This window comes from Brassica napus, chromosome A4 (assembly GCF_020379485.1).
Source record: "Brassica napus cultivar Da-Ae chromosome A4, Da-Ae, whole genome shotgun sequence".
Lineage (NCBI taxonomy): Eukaryota > Viridiplantae > Streptophyta > Magnoliopsida > Brassicales > Brassicaceae > Brassica > Brassica napus.
In genome coordinates this window covers 17,310,242-17,328,529 of record NC_063437.1, presented here as the reverse complement: position 1 = coordinate 17,328,529, position 18,288 = coordinate 17,310,242, and the positions used below count along the sequence as shown (strand labels likewise).

General features: G+C 37.2%; 4 protein-coding genes and 1 pseudogene across 4 annotated transcripts; 3 read left to right on the top strand and 2 right to left on the bottom strand.

Moving 5' to 3' along the window:
* Positions 1-2,523, top strand: LOC106427628 (zinc finger CCCH domain-containing protein 26-like). The gene is made up of 7 exons (XM_013868352.3): positions 1-234; positions 482-642; positions 714-770; positions 1,048-1,164; positions 1,252-1,488; positions 1,658-1,837; positions 1,924-2,523. The coding sequence occupies exons 1-7, from the start codon at positions 171-173 to the stop codon at positions 2,335-2,337; spliced, it is 1,230 nt and encodes a 409-aa protein (XP_013723806.2). The 5' UTR covers positions 1-170; the 3' UTR covers positions 2,338-2,523.
* Positions 2,524-3,375: 852 nt separating this feature from the next.
* On the top strand, positions 3,376-4,077 carry LOC106427679 (protein RALF-like 17). Its single transcript, XM_013868399.3, has one exon. The coding sequence runs from the start codon at positions 3,484-3,486 to the stop codon at positions 3,712-3,714; it is 231 nt and encodes a 76-aa protein (XP_013723853.1). The 5' UTR covers positions 3,376-3,483; the 3' UTR covers positions 3,715-4,077.
* A 225-nt stretch (positions 4,078-4,302) lies between these two features.
* On the bottom strand, positions 4,303-7,731 carry LOC106427683 (beta-glucosidase 33-like). Its single transcript, XM_013868403.3, has 13 exons — positions 7,365-7,731; positions 7,196-7,265; positions 7,030-7,088; positions 6,859-6,934; positions 6,646-6,723; positions 6,466-6,553; positions 6,124-6,379; positions 5,896-6,017; positions 5,601-5,818; positions 5,489-5,517; positions 5,135-5,237; positions 4,922-5,030; positions 4,303-4,769 (listed from the first exon to the last, which is right to left on the bottom strand). The coding sequence occupies exons 1-13, from the start codon at positions 7,656-7,658 to the stop codon at positions 4,475-4,477; spliced, it is 1,797 nt and encodes a 598-aa protein (XP_013723857.2). The 5' UTR covers positions 7,659-7,731; the 3' UTR covers positions 4,303-4,474.
* A 2,114-nt stretch (positions 7,732-9,845) lies between these two features.
* LOC106447103 (beta-galactosidase 9) lies at positions 9,846-15,519 on the top strand. Its single transcript, XM_013888963.3, has 19 exons — positions 9,846-10,107; positions 10,177-10,272; positions 10,364-10,476; positions 10,557-10,623; positions 10,697-10,789; positions 10,934-11,077; positions 11,253-11,341; positions 11,512-11,617; positions 11,947-12,034; positions 12,128-12,249; positions 12,553-12,729; positions 13,039-13,271; positions 13,466-13,581; positions 13,778-13,875; positions 13,956-14,066; positions 14,153-14,263; positions 14,367-14,575; positions 14,638-14,986; positions 15,071-15,519. Exons 1-19 carry the CDS (start codon positions 9,892-9,894, stop codon positions 15,212-15,214), a joined length of 2,682 nt encoding a protein of 893 aa, XP_013744417.2. The 5' UTR covers positions 9,846-9,891; the 3' UTR covers positions 15,215-15,519.
* LOC106450122 lies at positions 15,265-17,333 on the bottom strand (annotated as a pseudogene).
* Positions 17,334-18,288: the final 955 nt, after the last annotated feature.

Sequence of the window (18,288 nt, the reverse complement as noted above, 5' to 3'; positions counted from 1 at the left end):
TTCCCTTATTTAATATTCACAGATTTTTTTCCTTCTATTTGTTATTAGGTGTTGATCATTGTGATCATTGTCTCCTCTTCACATACTCATAAATACTCTTCTCAGAAGATAAGAGACGAGAACAAGAGTTTCTTTTGTGTCTGTGACTGTGTCTCCTGTAATAACGAGCCATGTCTGAAACTCCGCAGGTTCAGAACTCTACTGGGTCAATCCCATCTTCCGACAAAACTGAAGGTACTTCCTCTTCTTTTCTTTTTATTACATCATGGATCAATACGTCGAAAAGTTCGGATCTTTAGAGTTATCTTGTCGGATCATCGATTCTGATCACGCTCTTACGTCGTGGTAAATCGTTCTCTGATGATAATGTATTTAAAGTTTAGATTTTGATCGGTCTATTCACGTTTGATTAGTGTTGTTTTAAGTTTTATGATGTTCATGTCTCGTATGTTTTCTCTTGGATGTTATGATGTTGTTTTAGATACCTTGACGAAGGTGAAGGTTAACGAAGAGAATATGGATGAACCAAGTCTGTTTCCTGATCGTCCTGGTGAGAGAGATTGCCACTACTTTATGAGGACTGGCAAGTGTGGCTATGGAAGCAGCTGCCGTTACAATCATCCTGTTTCTCATGTTCCAGAGGTGGGGTCTGACTCTTCTTCCAGCACATTATCTCTTACACCTAGCTTACAGTTTTGTAATGTCTTTTGCAGGCTGTGTTTTACCACAGAGAGGAACTGCCTGAGAGGGTTGGTCAGCCAGACTGTGAGGTGCACTGCTTATCATCTCTCATTTTTGTATTTTTGTGTTGGTCTGAATAGTTTTGAGTACCTGTTTCTGTCTCTTGAATGAATGCAATTGTAGGATTAGCAATAGTCTTTAAAACTTGCTTTTGAGTCTTTAATTGCATTTATGGTGAAGAAGATACATTGTCTTGTGTCTTTCCTTATTTTGAAAGTGGTAATAGTTATTAGATTTTGTTTCATTTTCTCTCTGGAGATGTTTAACGAGCACACATTACTCTTCTATATGCAATTTTCTCTTTAGTATTTTCTCAAGACAGGAGCCTGTAAGTATGGCGCAGCATGTAAATATAACCACCCAAAGGACAGGAACGGTGCTGGACCGGTGCTGTTTAATGCCCTCGGTTATCCTATGCGACAGGTGAGGATTACTATTACATTTTCATCATCAGTTATTCAGTTTTGCATGGTTTTACAGAGAGCTTTTTATGTTTCCTTGTCTCTCCAGGGTGAGAAGTCATGCCCGTATTACATGCAGAAAGGGATGTGTAGGTTCGGAGTTGCCTGCAAATTCCATCATCCTCAGACTCATAATGCCCAACCTACTAGCTTTCCTTTTGGTGGTAGCTTGCCGGTGATGTCTTTGGCTCCTGCAACGTATGAAGCTATGTCACGTCCTCAAGCTCTTCACCCTCAGGCCTATTCCTTTATGGTTGCACCTCCTCAAGGCTGGTCTACTTTCATGGTATGTCTTTATATATATGTTTGGTCATGGCTCCAGTGGAGGCCTTTTTTCTCTGTTGGTCTTGATGTGGCTCTCTGGCCTTTTTCTTCACAGAGACCAATGTACCAAAGAGTTTGTCTTAATCTGAAAGATCTTGTGTGTGCGTTTTTTTCTTTTTCTTGTGGTGCAGGGTGGTTATGATATGAAAACTGAGCTTGACTCCAGTTCTGAAAAGGCTGAATGTAGTTTTTTTATGAAAACTGGGACCTGTAAATATGGAGATAATTGCAAATACAGTCATCCAAAAGAAAGGATGTTACTATCACCACCACCAAATCTCTTTAACCCTGTGGTCCTCCCTGCTAGACCAGTGAGTTTTTCTTCTCTTTCTGTTTATTTTGTCAACATCAGTGGAGCTTGTGGTGACACCAATGACTCTGCCTTTGTTGTGCTCAGGGACTACCCGCATGTGGTAACTTCAAGGCCTATGGGTTTTGCAAGTATGGAGCAACCTGCAAGTTTGATCACCCTGTGCCAGTAAACACTTACAACAACACAGGCTCCACCATGCCTTCTCCCCCTTCTGCTTATGCTCCACCGGTTTCAACTCCTGTGAGGATCACATCACCGCCAAGCGGCTCCAATGGTGGTGACAAACCTGCTGCAGAGGATAACAGCTCAGAGACTGTGAAAGAAGAGGATGGACCAGACAAGGCAGAAGTGCATGAATCGTCACAGCTAAGCCGCTCTGGTTCAACTGCCTTATCCAATGATGCAGAGAATCCAGGTCCAGAGACTAAGAAAGAGGAGGATGATCCTTTACCAGCTGACAACTCGGGAAAGCAGGAATCATCTGACAATTCTGCATGATCATATGATCCAACTTTCTAACCATCTCTAAAGATCTTTTTCTGCCCTTTTTGTGAATTTTTTGGAAGAAGGGCTTGAACATGTTTCTATCTTTTTTCTTTTTGGATTTTTAAGACAGCCATGGCTGAAACAAAATAGGAATTGAACATTTTCTTTTTTTTAATTGGTTGATAAAGTTTGACTTCATTTAGCCATTTTCATATGCTCAACTATTTAGCTATCAATTTTTATAGTTGTCAATTGGGCTGTCTGCGTCCATTTGTCCATGTTCTGATGAACATTTCTTATTTGTGAACAAATAGTGATCATGTTCAGAACATTTCTTATTTGTGAACAATATGTTCACAATTGCTGTAAGTAAATAACAGATTCAAAGAATTACAACATGAAGGATGCTGGAGCTGGTGGAAAAGGAGACTTGCCTATGAACGGAATACTAGAGATCGTGAAGACAAAAGCTTGGGACGGTAAGGACAGGGAAGTGATGGAGGAAGACTCTCATTTGAAGAACTCATGGGAGGTGATGATGTTAATGTTGGTACTTGTTACCAAGGATGAGTTGTGAAGAATCCAAGGTTTGACCTGATTCCACTACTTTTGGATTGTGAACCGTTGAACGTTTCCCACTCTTTTTATTTCCCAAAAAAAAAGAATGTAAGATAAGAGCATTTTTCAAGAGACATGAACAAACCGTATAATCAGTGATCTTTAGTGGAGTATTAACTTTTTAGTGGGTTTATGACTTCCTCATCAAAGCATACTAACTCTTCAACAAAGTGATGATTTTAATGTGAATGTAAGATAATATTTAACCACTTAATTGTACACTAAGTGAACTTTAAAAAGAAACTGTACGTTCAATAATGTAGCTTTAAATATAGGCAAATTAAAAAAAAATCATTTTCTAAATAAGTGATTATATTGGAAGAGGAAACAAGTTTAAAATACTGCAACAATTAGTTAGCCTTAAGACCAGCGCAAAGGAAAACTCTATACCAATAATAGTAAATTCCATTTCTTATATATAAAGATAAATGTAAGAGAAAAACATAACAAAAGAACCAAAGCTTTAAAAGCAATTCGATTGACCTATTGTAATTTGTTTTAGACTAGAGAGAGAGAAAGAAGAGAGAAAGTGTATGATCAATGGCTGCATCTAGAGAATTTATCATATGTTGCCTATTAACACTTCTCTTGTGCAGTTTCTTCATGAGAATCGAGTCTGGGGCTGCTGACATCACCAAAAAACGATGTGGCGGAGGCGCCGGCAGTCTAGGGGACGATAATGAGCGGTGCGTGGAGGCGGTCAAAGAACATGACGACAATGACGTGGATGATGTTTTTAAAGTAATTAACAAAATGAGGATATATGCTTGATCATGGTTCATTATTTAATTATGTTTAGGGCTACATAATCATACATTATATGTTCTTAAGCTCGTTTCTTTGATTTCTGGCATTGATTATTCTGTATTTGTTATAATTTAATTTTATCTTTCTTTTTCCTTCCTTTAATGAGAGAAATTGTGATCTGAACCATGCGATTCTAGTCATTTTTGTCATTCAACCTTCCATGTTTTAAGTCATTTAACATCCCATGATTCTCTTAATTTTTTTAGTAGAATGTCGTTTTCTTTAAACGTTTACACATAGGCCTGAATGTACCTTGTAGTTTCCTTATGTGGTTATGTTATATGCCAATGTACATACTCCACTCTAAAATTTCAAGATGGGATGATTAATATTCAAGAAATAGATTTGGTTGACTCAAGTTCTTTATAAGCCGCAAGTAATCAATGGATTAACACTCCTACGTCCTCATGATTCCAAGACAAAAAAAGTCATAATACTCTATTTAACACAGGTCATCTCACAAGCACTAGATGCTAGTTAATTTCTATGCATATTGAGAAGAAGACTAAACATAAGAAAGCGTATGAGGTTTCCGTAGTTTAAAAGAAAACATTAGCTAATTAATAGTCTTATTCATTATTAGCATGTGCATACAAACACTGACAAAAACACTTCACATAAAAACACACATACATTTAAAGCATAAATAAGACCATCTCAGATCTTATTCTTACTATTTTGAGCATACTGCATATCGATGATCATATCATACTTTCACTATTTTTCACATAACATCGCTCGTGTATCTGATACGCCAGTTGTCACGATCATATATCTCCCTGTCAGACAGCTTGGGAGCATATCCTTTCTCACGATGGCCCTCGAAGTAGCATTTATGTAGAGACTCTTTTGAATCAAGAAACTCGCTTAGCCATTTCCCAGATGACCTCATATATCGTTTCATGTTGTCATTGAAATCGACATGGTACAGCCCAAACCTGATTTTGTATCCTTTCTCCCACTCGAAGTTGTCCATTAACGACCATATAAAGTAACCCTTCAGTCTCACATTGTACATCCTGCGAACAATCCATCAACATCATTTTCATATATATCTTTGATTCGGACAAACTCAGTTAATTATAAATGTAAGAAAAGGGCCAAAGATACGTTGGTGAACTATCACAATTATAAAAAATAATGAAGTTAGAGTATTAAGTTAGTGGTATACCTGATGGCTTTGCCCATAATTAAGATGTGACTCTTGATGAACTCTTTTCTCCCGTAGTCGTTTAAGGCTTCCACTAAGGTCTTGGTCCCATCGTCGAGCTCGTCCATCCCTACCAAGTAAATTTAACAAATACCATCATATCATCGTACTAAGTACACACACACATATTTTGCAAACATATATTAATATATTTGTATACTGCTAATTGGTTACCATTCTCCATAATGTAAATCTCTGGATCCATGTATTCATCTTTGATATGTCTCATCAGATTCATCAAACCCGCTGGATATATTACTATACCCATTGCTGTTGACTGCAAATTAAACAATATATATAGGCTGTACGTAACTGATAAATTGTATTGGTCGAAGAATGAAAAATAGAATCATTTGCAGCTGAAATATTCTACTAGCAATATAAAACCAGTAGATAGAATTTAACAAAATTCTTATAAATTTTGTTCCAGTGAACATATATACTCTATACATTACCTATGTTTTTGTATAATGTATGTTGATATGGAAAAAAATGCACACATGTTCTAGGAGTTGTGATTCGGAGTACCTTGAGATGTGGTGAATGGTTTTGGTCAACTACAAAAACGAAGAAGAAGCAAAGATATCATTATTTAAAAAAAATGAAACATATGTTAATTATTCAACTATTATATAAGCACCTGTCCAGTTTACACGCATGTCGGAATGATAAGTAATCTGCGATGAATTAACATTAGTGAGTGGAGTAGAAAAGAATGCTCCATAGTAATTTATCCCGACGTAGTCCAAAGAGCCTCTTAGTCTCTTAGATTCTTCTGGTGTAAATGCTTCCACTCGGCTTGTGGTACCTTCTAGCATCTCCTTTGGATACTGTCCATACACGAGAGGGCGAAGAAACCTGTCCACACGTAGCTCAAAAGGATTAGATATCACTTCTTATATATATAATCAAACATTATAAAAACAACAACTCACCAGCCGAGTTGGTACTCGAGGGAACGTCTTGCTGCCTCGACATCTTTACTTGAGTTTGGATCTTTAGGCTCGAACCAGTGAGACACCAACACTATTCCAATTTTCCCTCCTCCCTCTTGGCACTATATATTTTTTTAACATAACAAATAAATAAACTCGAACGATTATATAATACAGAGTTTATGGTTTAAGGTTATGGTTATTTATATGAAAATTTCTAACAATAACCTTTTTACATTTTCGGAATTCTTCAACAGCAGCAACATGAGAAAGAATTTGGTTACGACCAACTCTGTAAGGCTCTTCGGATGAATCTCCTGAGGGGCATTTGATGACTTCAAATGGAGAGCACCGTCCTGGCGCTTTCTTACCTTTTGAATAACCCGCAACACTATATACCGATGGCTCGTTAAATGTTGCCCAGTTCTTAACCCTATCTCCAAATTTATCGAAGCAGAACTTTGCAAACTTCCGGAAATCCTCACTACATTAAAGGTTATTCAAAATAACTTTATAGAAAGAAGAATGATTTAGAAATCCTAAAAAATTCTTATAGACATATTTACTTACACAATCTGTTCGCTTAGAAAACCTCCGTATTTCATTTCTAGAGCAAGTGGAGATTCCCAGTGAAATAGAGTAATCGCTGGCTGAATGCCTGTCAATTATTATTACAAATCATGTTGAAACAATTAGGTGAAAACATTCAAGATATACATGAAAATGGATCATAAGTAATAAGATGATTACCATCAGCTATAAGTGCATTTATAAGATCGTCGTAGAACTTCACCCCCTCCTCGTTGACACCTTTCTCAATTGATCCATCTGAAAATTAACATATATACACAAATATGTGAGTTAAAAAAAATTAAGATTCTTTACTTATTGCAATATAGATTTTAGATTAGAAAAATATGTGGTTTGATTGATTAATTACAAGAACTAGTGTGATGGACTTACAAGGCAAGACTCTGGTCCATGAGATTGAGAATCTGAACCCATTCGTTTTCAACTCCTTCATTAATTTTATATCATCCTATAATACCACATCCCACGCAGTATTTTCAATATGTATTTTATGAAACCAAAGTTATTCAATAAAATATAAACGCACTGTAAACAGTGACGTACCTTGTAACGAGTATAGAAGTCGACTCCGACATCTCCATCACTACGTTGTTCAACCTTGTCTTGAAGATACCAAATCAACGATGATATATTTTAATTTTTGTAGAATAGAGTCCAAATTCATAATCACTTTATAAGTAACAGAAGAACAAATAAATGTAATTTATACCAGGAAACATGTGTGTAAATTCATCCCATGTTGTCAAGCCTCTCCCTGATCCCTTTTTAGCACCTTCAACCTAAAACCGAAACCAATAAAAATGATAGAATTATTTTATCTATGTTACAATGTATGTGAATATAATGTGTATAATAATATCTAATTAATGTATATTGACCTGATATGCGGAAACGGATGTTCCAAAGATGAAATCGTCAGGGAAATCACTCTTGTGGACTTCAAACTCGGGTCCAATGATGGTGCCCAAGTCTTCATCATCTAGGTTGACCTGCTGTATGTCTTCGCTCTCTTCCGGTCCAATTACGATGCCAAGGTCGTCTTCGAAAGTAGTGTGAGGTCCAATGACGATACCGAGATCCTCATCACTTGGTTGAGGCCTAGCTTCAGCGTTGAAGCTAAGGGTACTCAATAGGGCTAAAAACCCTAACAAAAGAGTTAGGGTAGTAGTCATTATAGATATGAGTGGTTTTCTTGTGAACGTTATTAGTGAGTTGTTATGGTTCCTCTACTTCCAGGGAGTCTTCTATTTATAGAAAGGAAGCTTCAACTGACGTGTAAGTGAAAGGGAATTCGTGATATTTTACTTCTGTTACACTCATATTTTGTGCGACATCATTGGTTTGGCTATTGAAGAAGTTTTAGTATTGTATTCTTTCTATATATATAAAATGTTTACCTTTAATGATAAATATTTTAACATATATATATGCAAATTCCAGTCCAACACACACACAGAAAATCAAACTAAATAACAAATTTTTAGTTCAATTAGATTTTTTTATTTTTATTTAGAATTAGATTGATGAAACCAAAATCGTACCAAACCATTTCATATCTTGTGAGACTTCTTTGGTTTGGTTATTGGACAAGTGTTATAGTACTTTTCTATTCATCATTTGCTAAAAAGGGTTTTCTAAAAATAAATTTGTCACCTCGCTCAGCTTTGCAAGAAACCCCATTATCATATAAAAAGCACCATCAACTCCATATATAATTAGCGTGTAATATGTCTTTGCGTATCTATATATCACGTAATACTGGAAAACGTCGTTTGTGAATAACACGAAGAATAACACGCTGTGCACGAGACTATATGGTAGTTATGGTATTGTTTGTCAAATTCATCATCAAACTAGTTTTTGTTAATGTTAAGTTCACGTTTTGAATATGAGATCATACTTATTTATTATACGCACACCTTTCAAAGAAAAGCTTGTAGATTCTTTAGAAATAGAAACAAGCCATTGTCTCTGTCATTTTACTTTATAGTACTTGTTTCACTTTTTAGCTCAATGTAATTTTTTTCCTTCAAAATTTTCTTTAGTTTTCAAAATACTTATACTATTAGTAATATTTATGAATTTGTCAAGCGTCTTTTTCCAGTACAAAGCACGAAATGCATTTTACTTTTTGAAAGATTATTCTAATACCTTGCTCAAAAGTTAAATAGTATAATTATTCCAATCTTCTTTGGTAGCACACATCTGTAATATTCATCTACTGCCCTTTTTAGGCCTTCAACTACGTCATTTATTCACCACATTTTGTAGTCATTAACGCGACAATAAGCAACATAATGCATTGAGGTTATATCACCGTTGATTTTATTTTTGGAAATCCAATTCCAAACGATACAACAAAATAAGGAAACAACTTTTGATATAGTTTTTTACTGAAATAAAGTTTGATATAGTTTCAATGAAGAAATCAAATGTATTTTCAAGACCTTTTTTCAAGTAATGAAGAAGAAAATGTTTGAAGTTTGACAAAAGACCAAAAAAAGTCTCTTCAAAGTATCTTCTAAAACGATGTAACCATCCCGAACCGCGCTGTTTTAAAAAGATTATTCTAATACCTTGCTCAAATCTTTAATAAATTAATTATTCCAAAATATTCCAATCGTTTTACTAGCATTTATCCGTCATTTAATTTTCACATAATAAATTAATGTTCGTATTAGATAATATGATCGAGACTACCTATTCCAATGTGGGATTTTACTTCTTAGATCATTCATTAATGGTGGAGTCAGAGAAATAAATATCGTTTAGTTATGTTCTCCGGGATGAGTTTTGTAGACCGGCCGGTCCGGTCCTAATAAATGTGGTAGTGGAAAAGTATCAAACTAATGCTACATGTTAAAGTTAAGTTCGTTCAAAAGATCTCCTGATCCATTACAGTTGTGACATTCACCATCTTCGTACTTCAAGTTAACCTTTCTTAGAGGATGTAAAGGTTGGAATGTAAGAAAGAGGCAAATAACTAGCTTCGGTTTCACTCTCGATTTTGAAAAGCAAGAGAGTGTCATGTCTATGATATATTGTATAGAGACTTAGAGAGTCAGAGACTAGAGACCACAACAAACAAAGGAAAGTAAAGAAGCTTCCGTATGTCCAAAGTAAACTATACTCTCAGATAGATTTAAAACGACGCCGTAGGATCTGAGACAGTTACACTACTTCCTCAAAACGACGCCGTAGGATCTGAGACAGTTACACTATTTCCTCAAAACGACGCCGTAGGTTCTGTCCTTTATTAACTGTATACTGGGGGGTTTATTGCATTTTTATATACTTCTGGGGATATTTTAGCATTTATTAGAAACACATGGGTATTAAAAAAATAATTAATACAACTGGAACATCGTCTTCTTGTTTACATAAAAAAAAAATCTGTGGACTTTGATGAGCTTCACTTCAATGGCTGAGTCAACACGAAAGGCTTCTCTTCAGTGGAGGATACTACAACCGATCATAGCTTTACTCTTGTTTCTCCCGATAGTCTCCGGAAGTTTCTTCAAACCGTTCAATGTGAGCTACGACCACAGGGCTCTAATCGTCGCCGGGAAACGGCGCATGTTAGTCTCCGCCGGAGTTCACTACCCTCGCGCCACTCCTCAAGTAAACTACCTGATTGGTTGCTAATTGTTGTGATCATTTTGATTAAATTATTGAAATTGGATTTTTCAGATGTGGCCTGACCTCATAGCAAAGAGCAAAGAAGGAGGTGCTGACGTGGTTCAGACTTATGTGTTTTGGAGTGGGCACGAGCCTGTTAAGGGTCAGGTTTGTTAAATTATATCTCTCTCTATGTGTGTTCTCTCTATCTCTATGTTTGTGAGGTTAAAGGTGGAAACTTTGATAATGTGGTGTTCAGTATAACTTTGAAGGAAGATACGACCTTGTTAAGTTTGTGAAGCTTGTTGGATCGAGTGGTCTCTATCTCCATCTACGCATTGGTCCTTACGTTTGTGCTGAGTGGAACTTTGGGTATTGTCTTCTCACAAGTGCTTGTGTCTCTTTTTTTTTATTCAGCTCTCTTTATTTTTTTCGCTTTTGATTGTTGTTAGAGGGTTCCCAGTGTGGTTGCGTGATGTTCCTGGTATAGAGTTTCGAACAGACAATGAGCCTTTTAAGGTACATTTTCCTTTTCTTAGAGTCTGTTTTAGCTTTTGGTTATAATCATATGTTTCTGTTTGATGTTTTGCAGAAGGAGATGCAGAAGTTTGTGAGGAAGATTGTGGATCTGATGCGAGAAGCAGAGTTGTTCTGTTGGCAAGGCGGTCCTGTAATTATGCTGCAGGTCTTATGAGTGTTTTTGTATTTTCTGAACCTTATTTCCAGAGGACTGAGCTTTTTTTCCTTTTGTACTCTTGCTATAAAGGCTATGATGATGCTTATGTTGGTGACATTCTCTCGCATTGATATGTTTTTTTTTTTGGCACAGATTGAGAATGAATATGGGGACGTTGAGAAATCATATGGGCAGAAGGGAAAGGATTACGTCAAATGGGCTGCTAGTATGGCTCTAGGCCTTGGTGCTGGAGTTCCTTGGGTTATGTGCAAGCAAACAGACGCTCCAGAGAATATTGTAATGTTGCTAACTTGATCTTTTTCTGCATTAAGATGACTCGCTTTTGTGTTGTAGCTGAGCCTGTCACTAGGCTGATAATTTCATATAGAGACATTTACTTGATTCCTAAAGTATGGCTGAGTTTCCCAGTGTTTACCGCCCTTTTGACGTCTATTACTATCCTTTTCTTTAGCTTGATGCATGCAATGGATACTATTGTGATGGTTTTAAACCAAATTCGAAGACCAAGCCAGTACTTTGGACAGAGGATTGGGATGGATGGTATGTTTTTTGTTATGCAGTCTTCTGACAAAGCTTTGCTCTTTTCAAAGAAGTGTCTCCTTGAAGTTTTTGTTTCAAGGCCAATGTAACAGCTGGCTTTTGGCCTTAGTTTGTTTCAGAGAATTCTCCATATTTGGATTGAATGAGTATTTTTGGTTGAATTTTTTAAGGTACACGAAATGGGGTGGAAGTTTGCCTCACAGACCTGCTGAAGATCTTGCATTTGCAGTCGCAAGATTTTATCAGCGTGGAGGAAGCTTTCAAAATTACTACATGGTACAACAATTACACACTAGATGATAATTTTCATTTGCATCATCTTCTTGCTGTTGGATATTTCTTTACGGCTGATTCTGAATGATATTCAAAAATAAGGATGATTAGTTCCATGAGTTTCTTCCTTCAGTTGAGAAACTAGTTCCTAATAAGCCGTAGTATTGGCTTTACATCCCTCCCTTAGAACCCTCAAGGCGAGCTATGTAGGAGATAATTACGCAACTAGCTTAAATTGTGTTTGCTCAACTTGATTATAGAATACCTGTGAACATTCAATGCTTTCACCGGTTTGTGCTGCATATATCAATGATTCTGTTTTACGGTTGCAGTATTTTGGTGGAACAAACTTTGGTCGAACTTCTGGTGGTCCTTTCTACATTACTAGCTACGATTATGATGCTCCTCTTGATGAATATGGTGGGTGCAAGCTAAGACTAGCAGGAAAGCAAATTGCTAAGAAAAATATAGTTAGTTATTTATCCAATGAAACTATGTTTGTCCTATACTAAGGTCTGAGGAGCGAGCCAAAGTGGGGGCATCTAAAGGATCTTCATGCTGCCATAAAACTTTGTGAACCTGCCCTTGTTGTGGCAGATGCCCCTCAGTATAAAAAACTGGGATCAAATCAAGAGGTGCGCTACTATTCTCAAATGCTTTTTGCATATAGCTCACTCTTTCCTTCTAAGTTATAATAGACCAATTCTGTTAGATAATTTTACTTTCGGTTTGAGTTGCACTCTCATTTGCTTGTCAAAAGTCACAAAAGTTTCACTTGGTGATGATGCAAGAATAATCTTCATTGTCATTTATAAGTTTGACTTATGTACTGAACTATTTACTGGGCGGTCTTTGTTAACTTTCAGAACAAATATGAGGTATTATATTATATACGGTGAAGATTCCGGATTCTTACTTGTAAATAACGCAATGTCCAGGCACACATTTATCATGGAGATGGTGAGACTGGAGGAAAGGTGTGCGCTGCATTTCTCGCAAACATTGATGAGCATAAAACCGCATATGTGAAATTTAATGGCCAATCATATACTTTACCACCTTGGTCAGTTAGTATATTACCAGACTGTCGACATGTGGCCTACAACACTGCCAAGGTTTGATATTCAGTTTTTCGAATGTTCCTTTAGCACATTCACTTATATCCTTCTTTATTGCGGAATACTGCTTGCTGTATGAAATCTTAAAAATAGAGCTGTCACTGTGAAAACACTTGGAAGGACTAGTTCTGTTTCTGATGTTCCATTAAGACCATTTGAAACTGCCCAAATATCTTCTGTATTGAACTTGACATTTATGTCTTAATCAGGCAACTGGATATATTTAATTTGCTTCAGATAGTAGCTCCGTTTCTAGTCTTTCAAGATGGTTCTTGAGATTCTCGTTTTTTGCCCGTCCTTGAGCAGGTAGGAGCACAGACTTCTGTTAAAACGGTTGAACCTGCTAGGCCTCCTTTAGGTAGTATGTCTATACTGCGAAAAGTCGCGAGGCAGGATAATGCTTCTTACATCTCAAAATCATGGATGGCTCTGAAAGAGCCTATTGGCATATGGGGTGAAAACAATTTTACTACCCAAGGATTATTGGAGCATTTGAATGTTACAAAAGACCAGTCTGATTACCTGTGGCATAAGACAAGGTAGCTATGCGTTGTTATCTATTTCATGATCTAACTAACAACAATCATTTCAAGAAGCTTTTACATCAAAATTTGACTGTTATGCTCTTGCCAGTTCAGTTTTATAGAGGAGTTTAGTACTGTGAAATCTATAATATTTACTAGTTCTTTGTCTTTTTAGCTGTAATAGCTTTCCTTCTTCTCAACCAATGTAGAATAAGCGTAACTGAGGATGATATCTCGTTCTGGAAGAAAAATGGAGCTAACCCAACACTGTCAGTTGATAGCATGAGGGATGTGTTGCGTGTGTTTGTAAACAAACAACTCTCAGGTAATTTACATCACTTTCTCCTGCTTCTTATGCATATCTATTATCGTACAAGTGGACTTGGTCATGTATTGTGTCTGTGTGTGCTACCGCTTTGGTGTATATCCATCCAAGAGGGTTACATTGCTTTCATGAAGTCTTAGGAGTTGGTTTCTCTCATCTTCACTAATTTTTGTCTTCTTGCTGAATGGAAGTAAAGGCAGTATTGTTGGTCATTGGGTGAAGGCAGAGCAGCCTGTACTTTTTGTGCAGGGAAACAATGATTTACTTCTCTTGACTCAAACAGTTGGTTTACAGGTAAAGATCCTACTACCTATTTTCTCCTATTACTTTTCTTCTTACAGCTAAATGTGATCATTTCCGACTTCATGGCACAGAATTACGGTGCTTTCTTGGAGAAGGATGGAGCAGGTTTTAGAGGCAAAGCGAAGCTTACTGGCTTCAAGAATGGAGACGTGGACCTGTCAAAATCGTCATGGACCTATCAGGTGTGGATTCTTATTTCTTTCTCTCGTTTTATCTAAAATCTGAAGTTCATTGTGTAAGCATTTGAATGTTTGGGGTTTAATTGTAGGTGGGATTGAAGGGCGAGGCTGAGAAAGTATACTCTATTGAACACAATGAAAAAGCTGAGTGGAGTACCTTGGATACCGAAGCTTCACCTTCCATCTTTATGTGGTACACGGTATGTGGAACATGTTGACGTTTTGTTCTCTCATTTATTTTCTATTATTATCTCGTATAAATCAACCGATCATCATTCCTTTTCTTTGTCCTTATTGAACTAGACATACTTCAACACCCCAGACGGAACAGATCCTGTTGTTCTAGATCTGGGAAGTATGGGAAAGGGACAAGCCTGGGTCAACGGACACCATATCGGAAGGTACTGGAGTATCATTGCCCAGAAGGATGGATGTGACAAAACTTGTGATTATCGTGGAGCCTACACTTCAGACAAGTGCACAACAAATTGTGGAAAGCCTACTCAAACCAGGTAAATAACTAAGCAGTGACTATTAAAACCCCATGGGAGACTGATCTAATATCATTGCACAGGTACCATGTACCACGTTCTTGGTTAAAGCCTGACAGTAATCTACTAGTGCTCTTTGAAGAAACCGGGGGAAACCCATTTAAAATCTCGGTTAAGACGGTTACTGCTGGAATTCTCTGCGGTCAAGTCTCGGAATCTCATTATCCACCTCTGAGGAAATGGTCCACACCAGGTTTCATGAATGGAACAATGTCGATAAACAGTGTGGCACCAGAGATGCATCTGCGTTGTGAAGAAGGGCATGTAATATCCTCCATCGAGTTTGCTAGCTATGGAACTCCAAGAGGTAGCTGCGAGAAGTTCTCTACCGGGAAATGCCACGCATCCAAATCGTTATCAATCGTCTCTGAGGTAAATGTTGACATAAATAGCTACAAAATTGGTTCTTAGCAATTGTGAAAGATGACTTTAAAAAGTCATTGTTCTCTTCTGCAGGCTTGTAAAGGACGCAACAGCTGCTTCATTGAAGTGTCGAATGCTGCATTTCAGAGTGATCCATGTAAAGGAACTTTAAAGACATTAGTGGTTATAGCACGATGTTCTCCTTCTCAGGACACGAGTGAAACTGCTTCAGATTGATGAACAACTGTTGTTTACATGATTAATATCCTGAAGAGACCACAGTTGATCAACTAGTAAGAAGAACATTCCTCATCAAAAGCTTTTTGCGTTGATCTTTTATCTTTCAGAGACTGAACAGTTGAGTTTGATCTTGTTCATCGTTGTGTCCAATCTCCACTTGAAACCAATAAACAAGAAACCATCTTGAATGTGTTTCTACTTGTACAGTTTGTTGTTAACACTTGAGAATGTTCGGCAACACTCAGCTGGTGTAATGATTTAGATCTCGATCTTTATAAATGCAAATATTTATGTGTGTCCAAGTCATGCATATATATATATATATACTAATATTCCTTTATTATTTTGAACATCAATTTATTATTCATTTTAAGATATATATGCAAATAATTTGTGTGTGTGCACAATGGCTAGATCATTCGAATAGCAGTGGAGTGTTTATGGATGGTTGAATGAGTAAATTCTAAGCACGATATTAACGAGAAGAAGATAAAGGCTAGGGCTTACTACGAGCAACTGAAAGTGTTTGGTCCTTTAGAATATCTCAAACACAAAGTAATTTTCATTCTTGTCCATCTTTCTTTATATAAACTATAAACTCTGATCATGATAAATACTAATAGATCTAGACAAATGGGAACAATAGCGAAACATTACAAGAGTCACAACAGTGGTGGTTACCAAAATGCTCGATCTCTTAAGTTCCATTCGTCTGAAAAAATTGGATACCCGGGAGGACAACGGCACGTGATCTAGATGTCTAAGTCCATATGTTTTGCTGCCTAAACGTCCAAGGGGGACCAAATTTTCAACAAAAGGAGATATCACACAAATCTCTGCAGCGATTAAACGAACTTCACCCGTCTCTGGGTAACATTTGAACAACCTCTTGTAACTGTCTTTGGACGAAAAGGTTTCCTTTCTTAGAAACCGCCACTGGCCTAGTCCAATACCATAAAGGGGAAGAAGGGTCGTCGTAAGGGTGGTCGAGAGGGAATAAACGTATGGAGTAAATCATGCTCCATGTTTCTTCTGGTGCTTCCACGCTCCATATCTTCACGTTCCAATGATCGTTCTCAATATAGGTTGCAGCTAAGGCTAGACGGTTTTCAAGGTTTGCTACCTGGAATGATTTTCCGAGTGCTCCTAACGGTAGTCCAACGTCACGCCACTCTTGTGCATGAAGATCCAAAGCTAAAAGTTTTTGATCAGGCAATACTTGTACCCAATAGATGGACCCATTTACACATGTCGACTTCCTTCTATATCCTATCTCGTAAGGAGGCGGACTCAGTTTCTGCCATCTCACAATGTTAACGTCAAGAATCTCGCAACGGTGAATCTCCCAATGATGGTTAAAGCTCATCCTCACTATTTTATAGCTCCCACTCACATTGTCTCGCCCGAATCCCATCCTCCAATATCCAGGGAAGACATCAAATACACAATCTGTGGTTTCATGGTTTCAGTGCTATCAATGAATATTTATATATACAAAAAAAAATCAAACTATGTATATATATATATTTGTTTTTTGTACCTACGTAATTATTAGCATAACGGGGAATCGGTGGATCTCGGCCGGAAGAGAATCTAAGAAGCTCTTCGGTGGAAGGGTTGAACACGTTGACCCAGCCTGGTACGGGGATGCAAACTAGACCGTCACATGACAGCGACGGTCGTGAGGTGACATCACACTGTAGATAGACTATCTCGACCTCTTCGTCCTCTTTGAACCACGTTTGGGTTCGGCTTCGGTCTCCTGCCGCCATGATTTTCGTTTTCGTTTGAGCATTCATCATACGCCTCCTCTCCGCGAACCTCAGGGACTCGAGTATTGATCTCCATTGTTTTGAGACGGTTCTGAACTTAACGACGGATCTCAGTGGCAGTCCAAGGAAGATCTCTTCCAGTAGGTCGGGAACTAGGTACATGAGATTAGGGTTTATTATCTTCTTCCGCAAGTGTCTAGAATGTTTGTATAAGACAGCCCGTAGAGTTTTGTCGTAAACCTAAGTAGGGATGTCAATAGAGCTACCGGACTCGGCCCAAAACCTGTAAATATTTGAATTCAGTCTAGCTCCGTCCGAAAATATTTTAGATTCCGGTCCAGTCTTGCTATAGCGTTTTCGTGTTTTTTTTTGGTTTCTCAAAATAAGTTGTTAAAAACATTGTAAATACTATTTTTACCATTTTAAAACGTGAAAGTTTTCAGAAAAAAAATTAGTTTAAATTTTCCGTCTTCGAATATAAAGCCAGTTTATACAGTTCAAAACCATAATATAAACAAACCAAATTTAGTTAACAAAATATATATAATTGAAATTAAATTAAAACTATGTATATAAGAGAACAAACGCTTGTGCTAAACACTGACAAATGTTCCATACTTTGTATTTTGAAAATACATGCTCAACTTAAAGAAGAAGATATACATCGTATGGAATTTAGAATCTCACTATCGAATAATCAAACAATGAAGTGCATTCATAACTTCCATATTTTTCTTTGTTAGAGTTTGAAGTAAACTAATATTAAAATATATGTTAATATCAAGAATAGTTCTGATGCAAGAATTATAATATCTAAGTTTTGGATTATTGGACCGACACTAGTCCAAACAGGTTTGATCCGAAAACATCTAAAATCCAAATGAATTTATTTACCCCTAAAATCCCAGGTTTCTGGACTTAAATAACTAAACCGAAGTCTGATAATTCGTAAGGCTAGGCGGGTCATGCTTCGGACTTCGGTCTTAGTTTACGTGTCTAACCTAAGTTTGTTTCTTTTTCTGATTTTTTTTTAACTATTTGTTCAACTTTTTTATATAATAAATCCCATCCCGTAGGAACATTTCAATCTCATCAAAACGATTTACCTAAGCTATTATTTACCTAAAAAGAAACTACTATATGATTTACCTAAGCTATGATTAGCATAACGGCGCATCACTGGATATGGCCCGGAAGGGAATCTAAGGAACTCTCCCGTGGAAAGGTTAAAAACGTTGACCCAGCCAGGTACGGGGATACAGACCAGACCGTCACATCACAGCGACGGTCGCGAGGCGA

What these genes read in the sequence shown, in the direction of transcription:
- LOC106427628 (XM_013868352.3), top strand. Translation starts at nt 171, where the DNA reads ATGTCTGAAACTCCGCAGGTTCAGAACTCTACTGGGTCAATCCCATCT. An exon ending in ATCTTCCGACAAAACTGAAG is followed by an intron (nt 235 to 481) that starts GTACTTCCTCTT and finishes ATGTTGTTTTAG; the next exon opens with ATACCTTGACGAAGGTGAAG. An exon ending in TGGTCCTCCCTGCTAGACCA is followed by an intron (nt 1,838 to 1,923) that starts GTGAGTTTTTCT and finishes TGTTGTGCTCAG; the next exon opens with GGACTACCCGCATGTGGTAA.
- LOC106427679 (XM_013868399.3), top strand. Translation starts at nt 3,484, where the DNA reads ATGGCTGCATCTAGAGAATTTATCATATGTTGCCTATTAACACTTCTC.
- LOC106427683 (XM_013868403.3), bottom strand. Translation starts at nt 7,658, where the DNA reads ATGACTACTACCCTAACTCTTTTGTTAGGGTTTTTAGCCCTATTGAGT. An exon ending in TTTCTAAGCGAACAGATTGT is followed by an intron (nt 6,380 to 6,465) that starts GTAAGTAAATAT and finishes CCTTTAATGTAG; the next exon opens with TGAGGATTTCCGGAAGTTTG. An exon ending in ACCATTCACCACATCTCAAG is followed by an intron (nt 5,238 to 5,488) that starts GTACTCCGAATC and finishes TTTAATTTGCAG; the next exon opens with TCAACAGCAATGGGTATAGT.
- LOC106447103 (XM_013888963.3), top strand. Translation starts at nt 9,892, where the DNA reads ATGAGCTTCACTTCAATGGCTGAGTCAACACGAAAGGCTTCTCTTCAG. An exon ending in CCATCTTTATGTGGTACACG is followed by an intron (nt 14,264 to 14,366) that starts GTATGTGGAACA and finishes TTATTGAACTAG; the next exon opens with ACATACTTCAACACCCCAGA. An exon ending in CGTTATCAATCGTCTCTGAG is followed by an intron (nt 14,987 to 15,070) that starts GTAAATGTTGAC and finishes TCTCTTCTGCAG; the next exon opens with GCTTGTAAAGGACGCAACAG.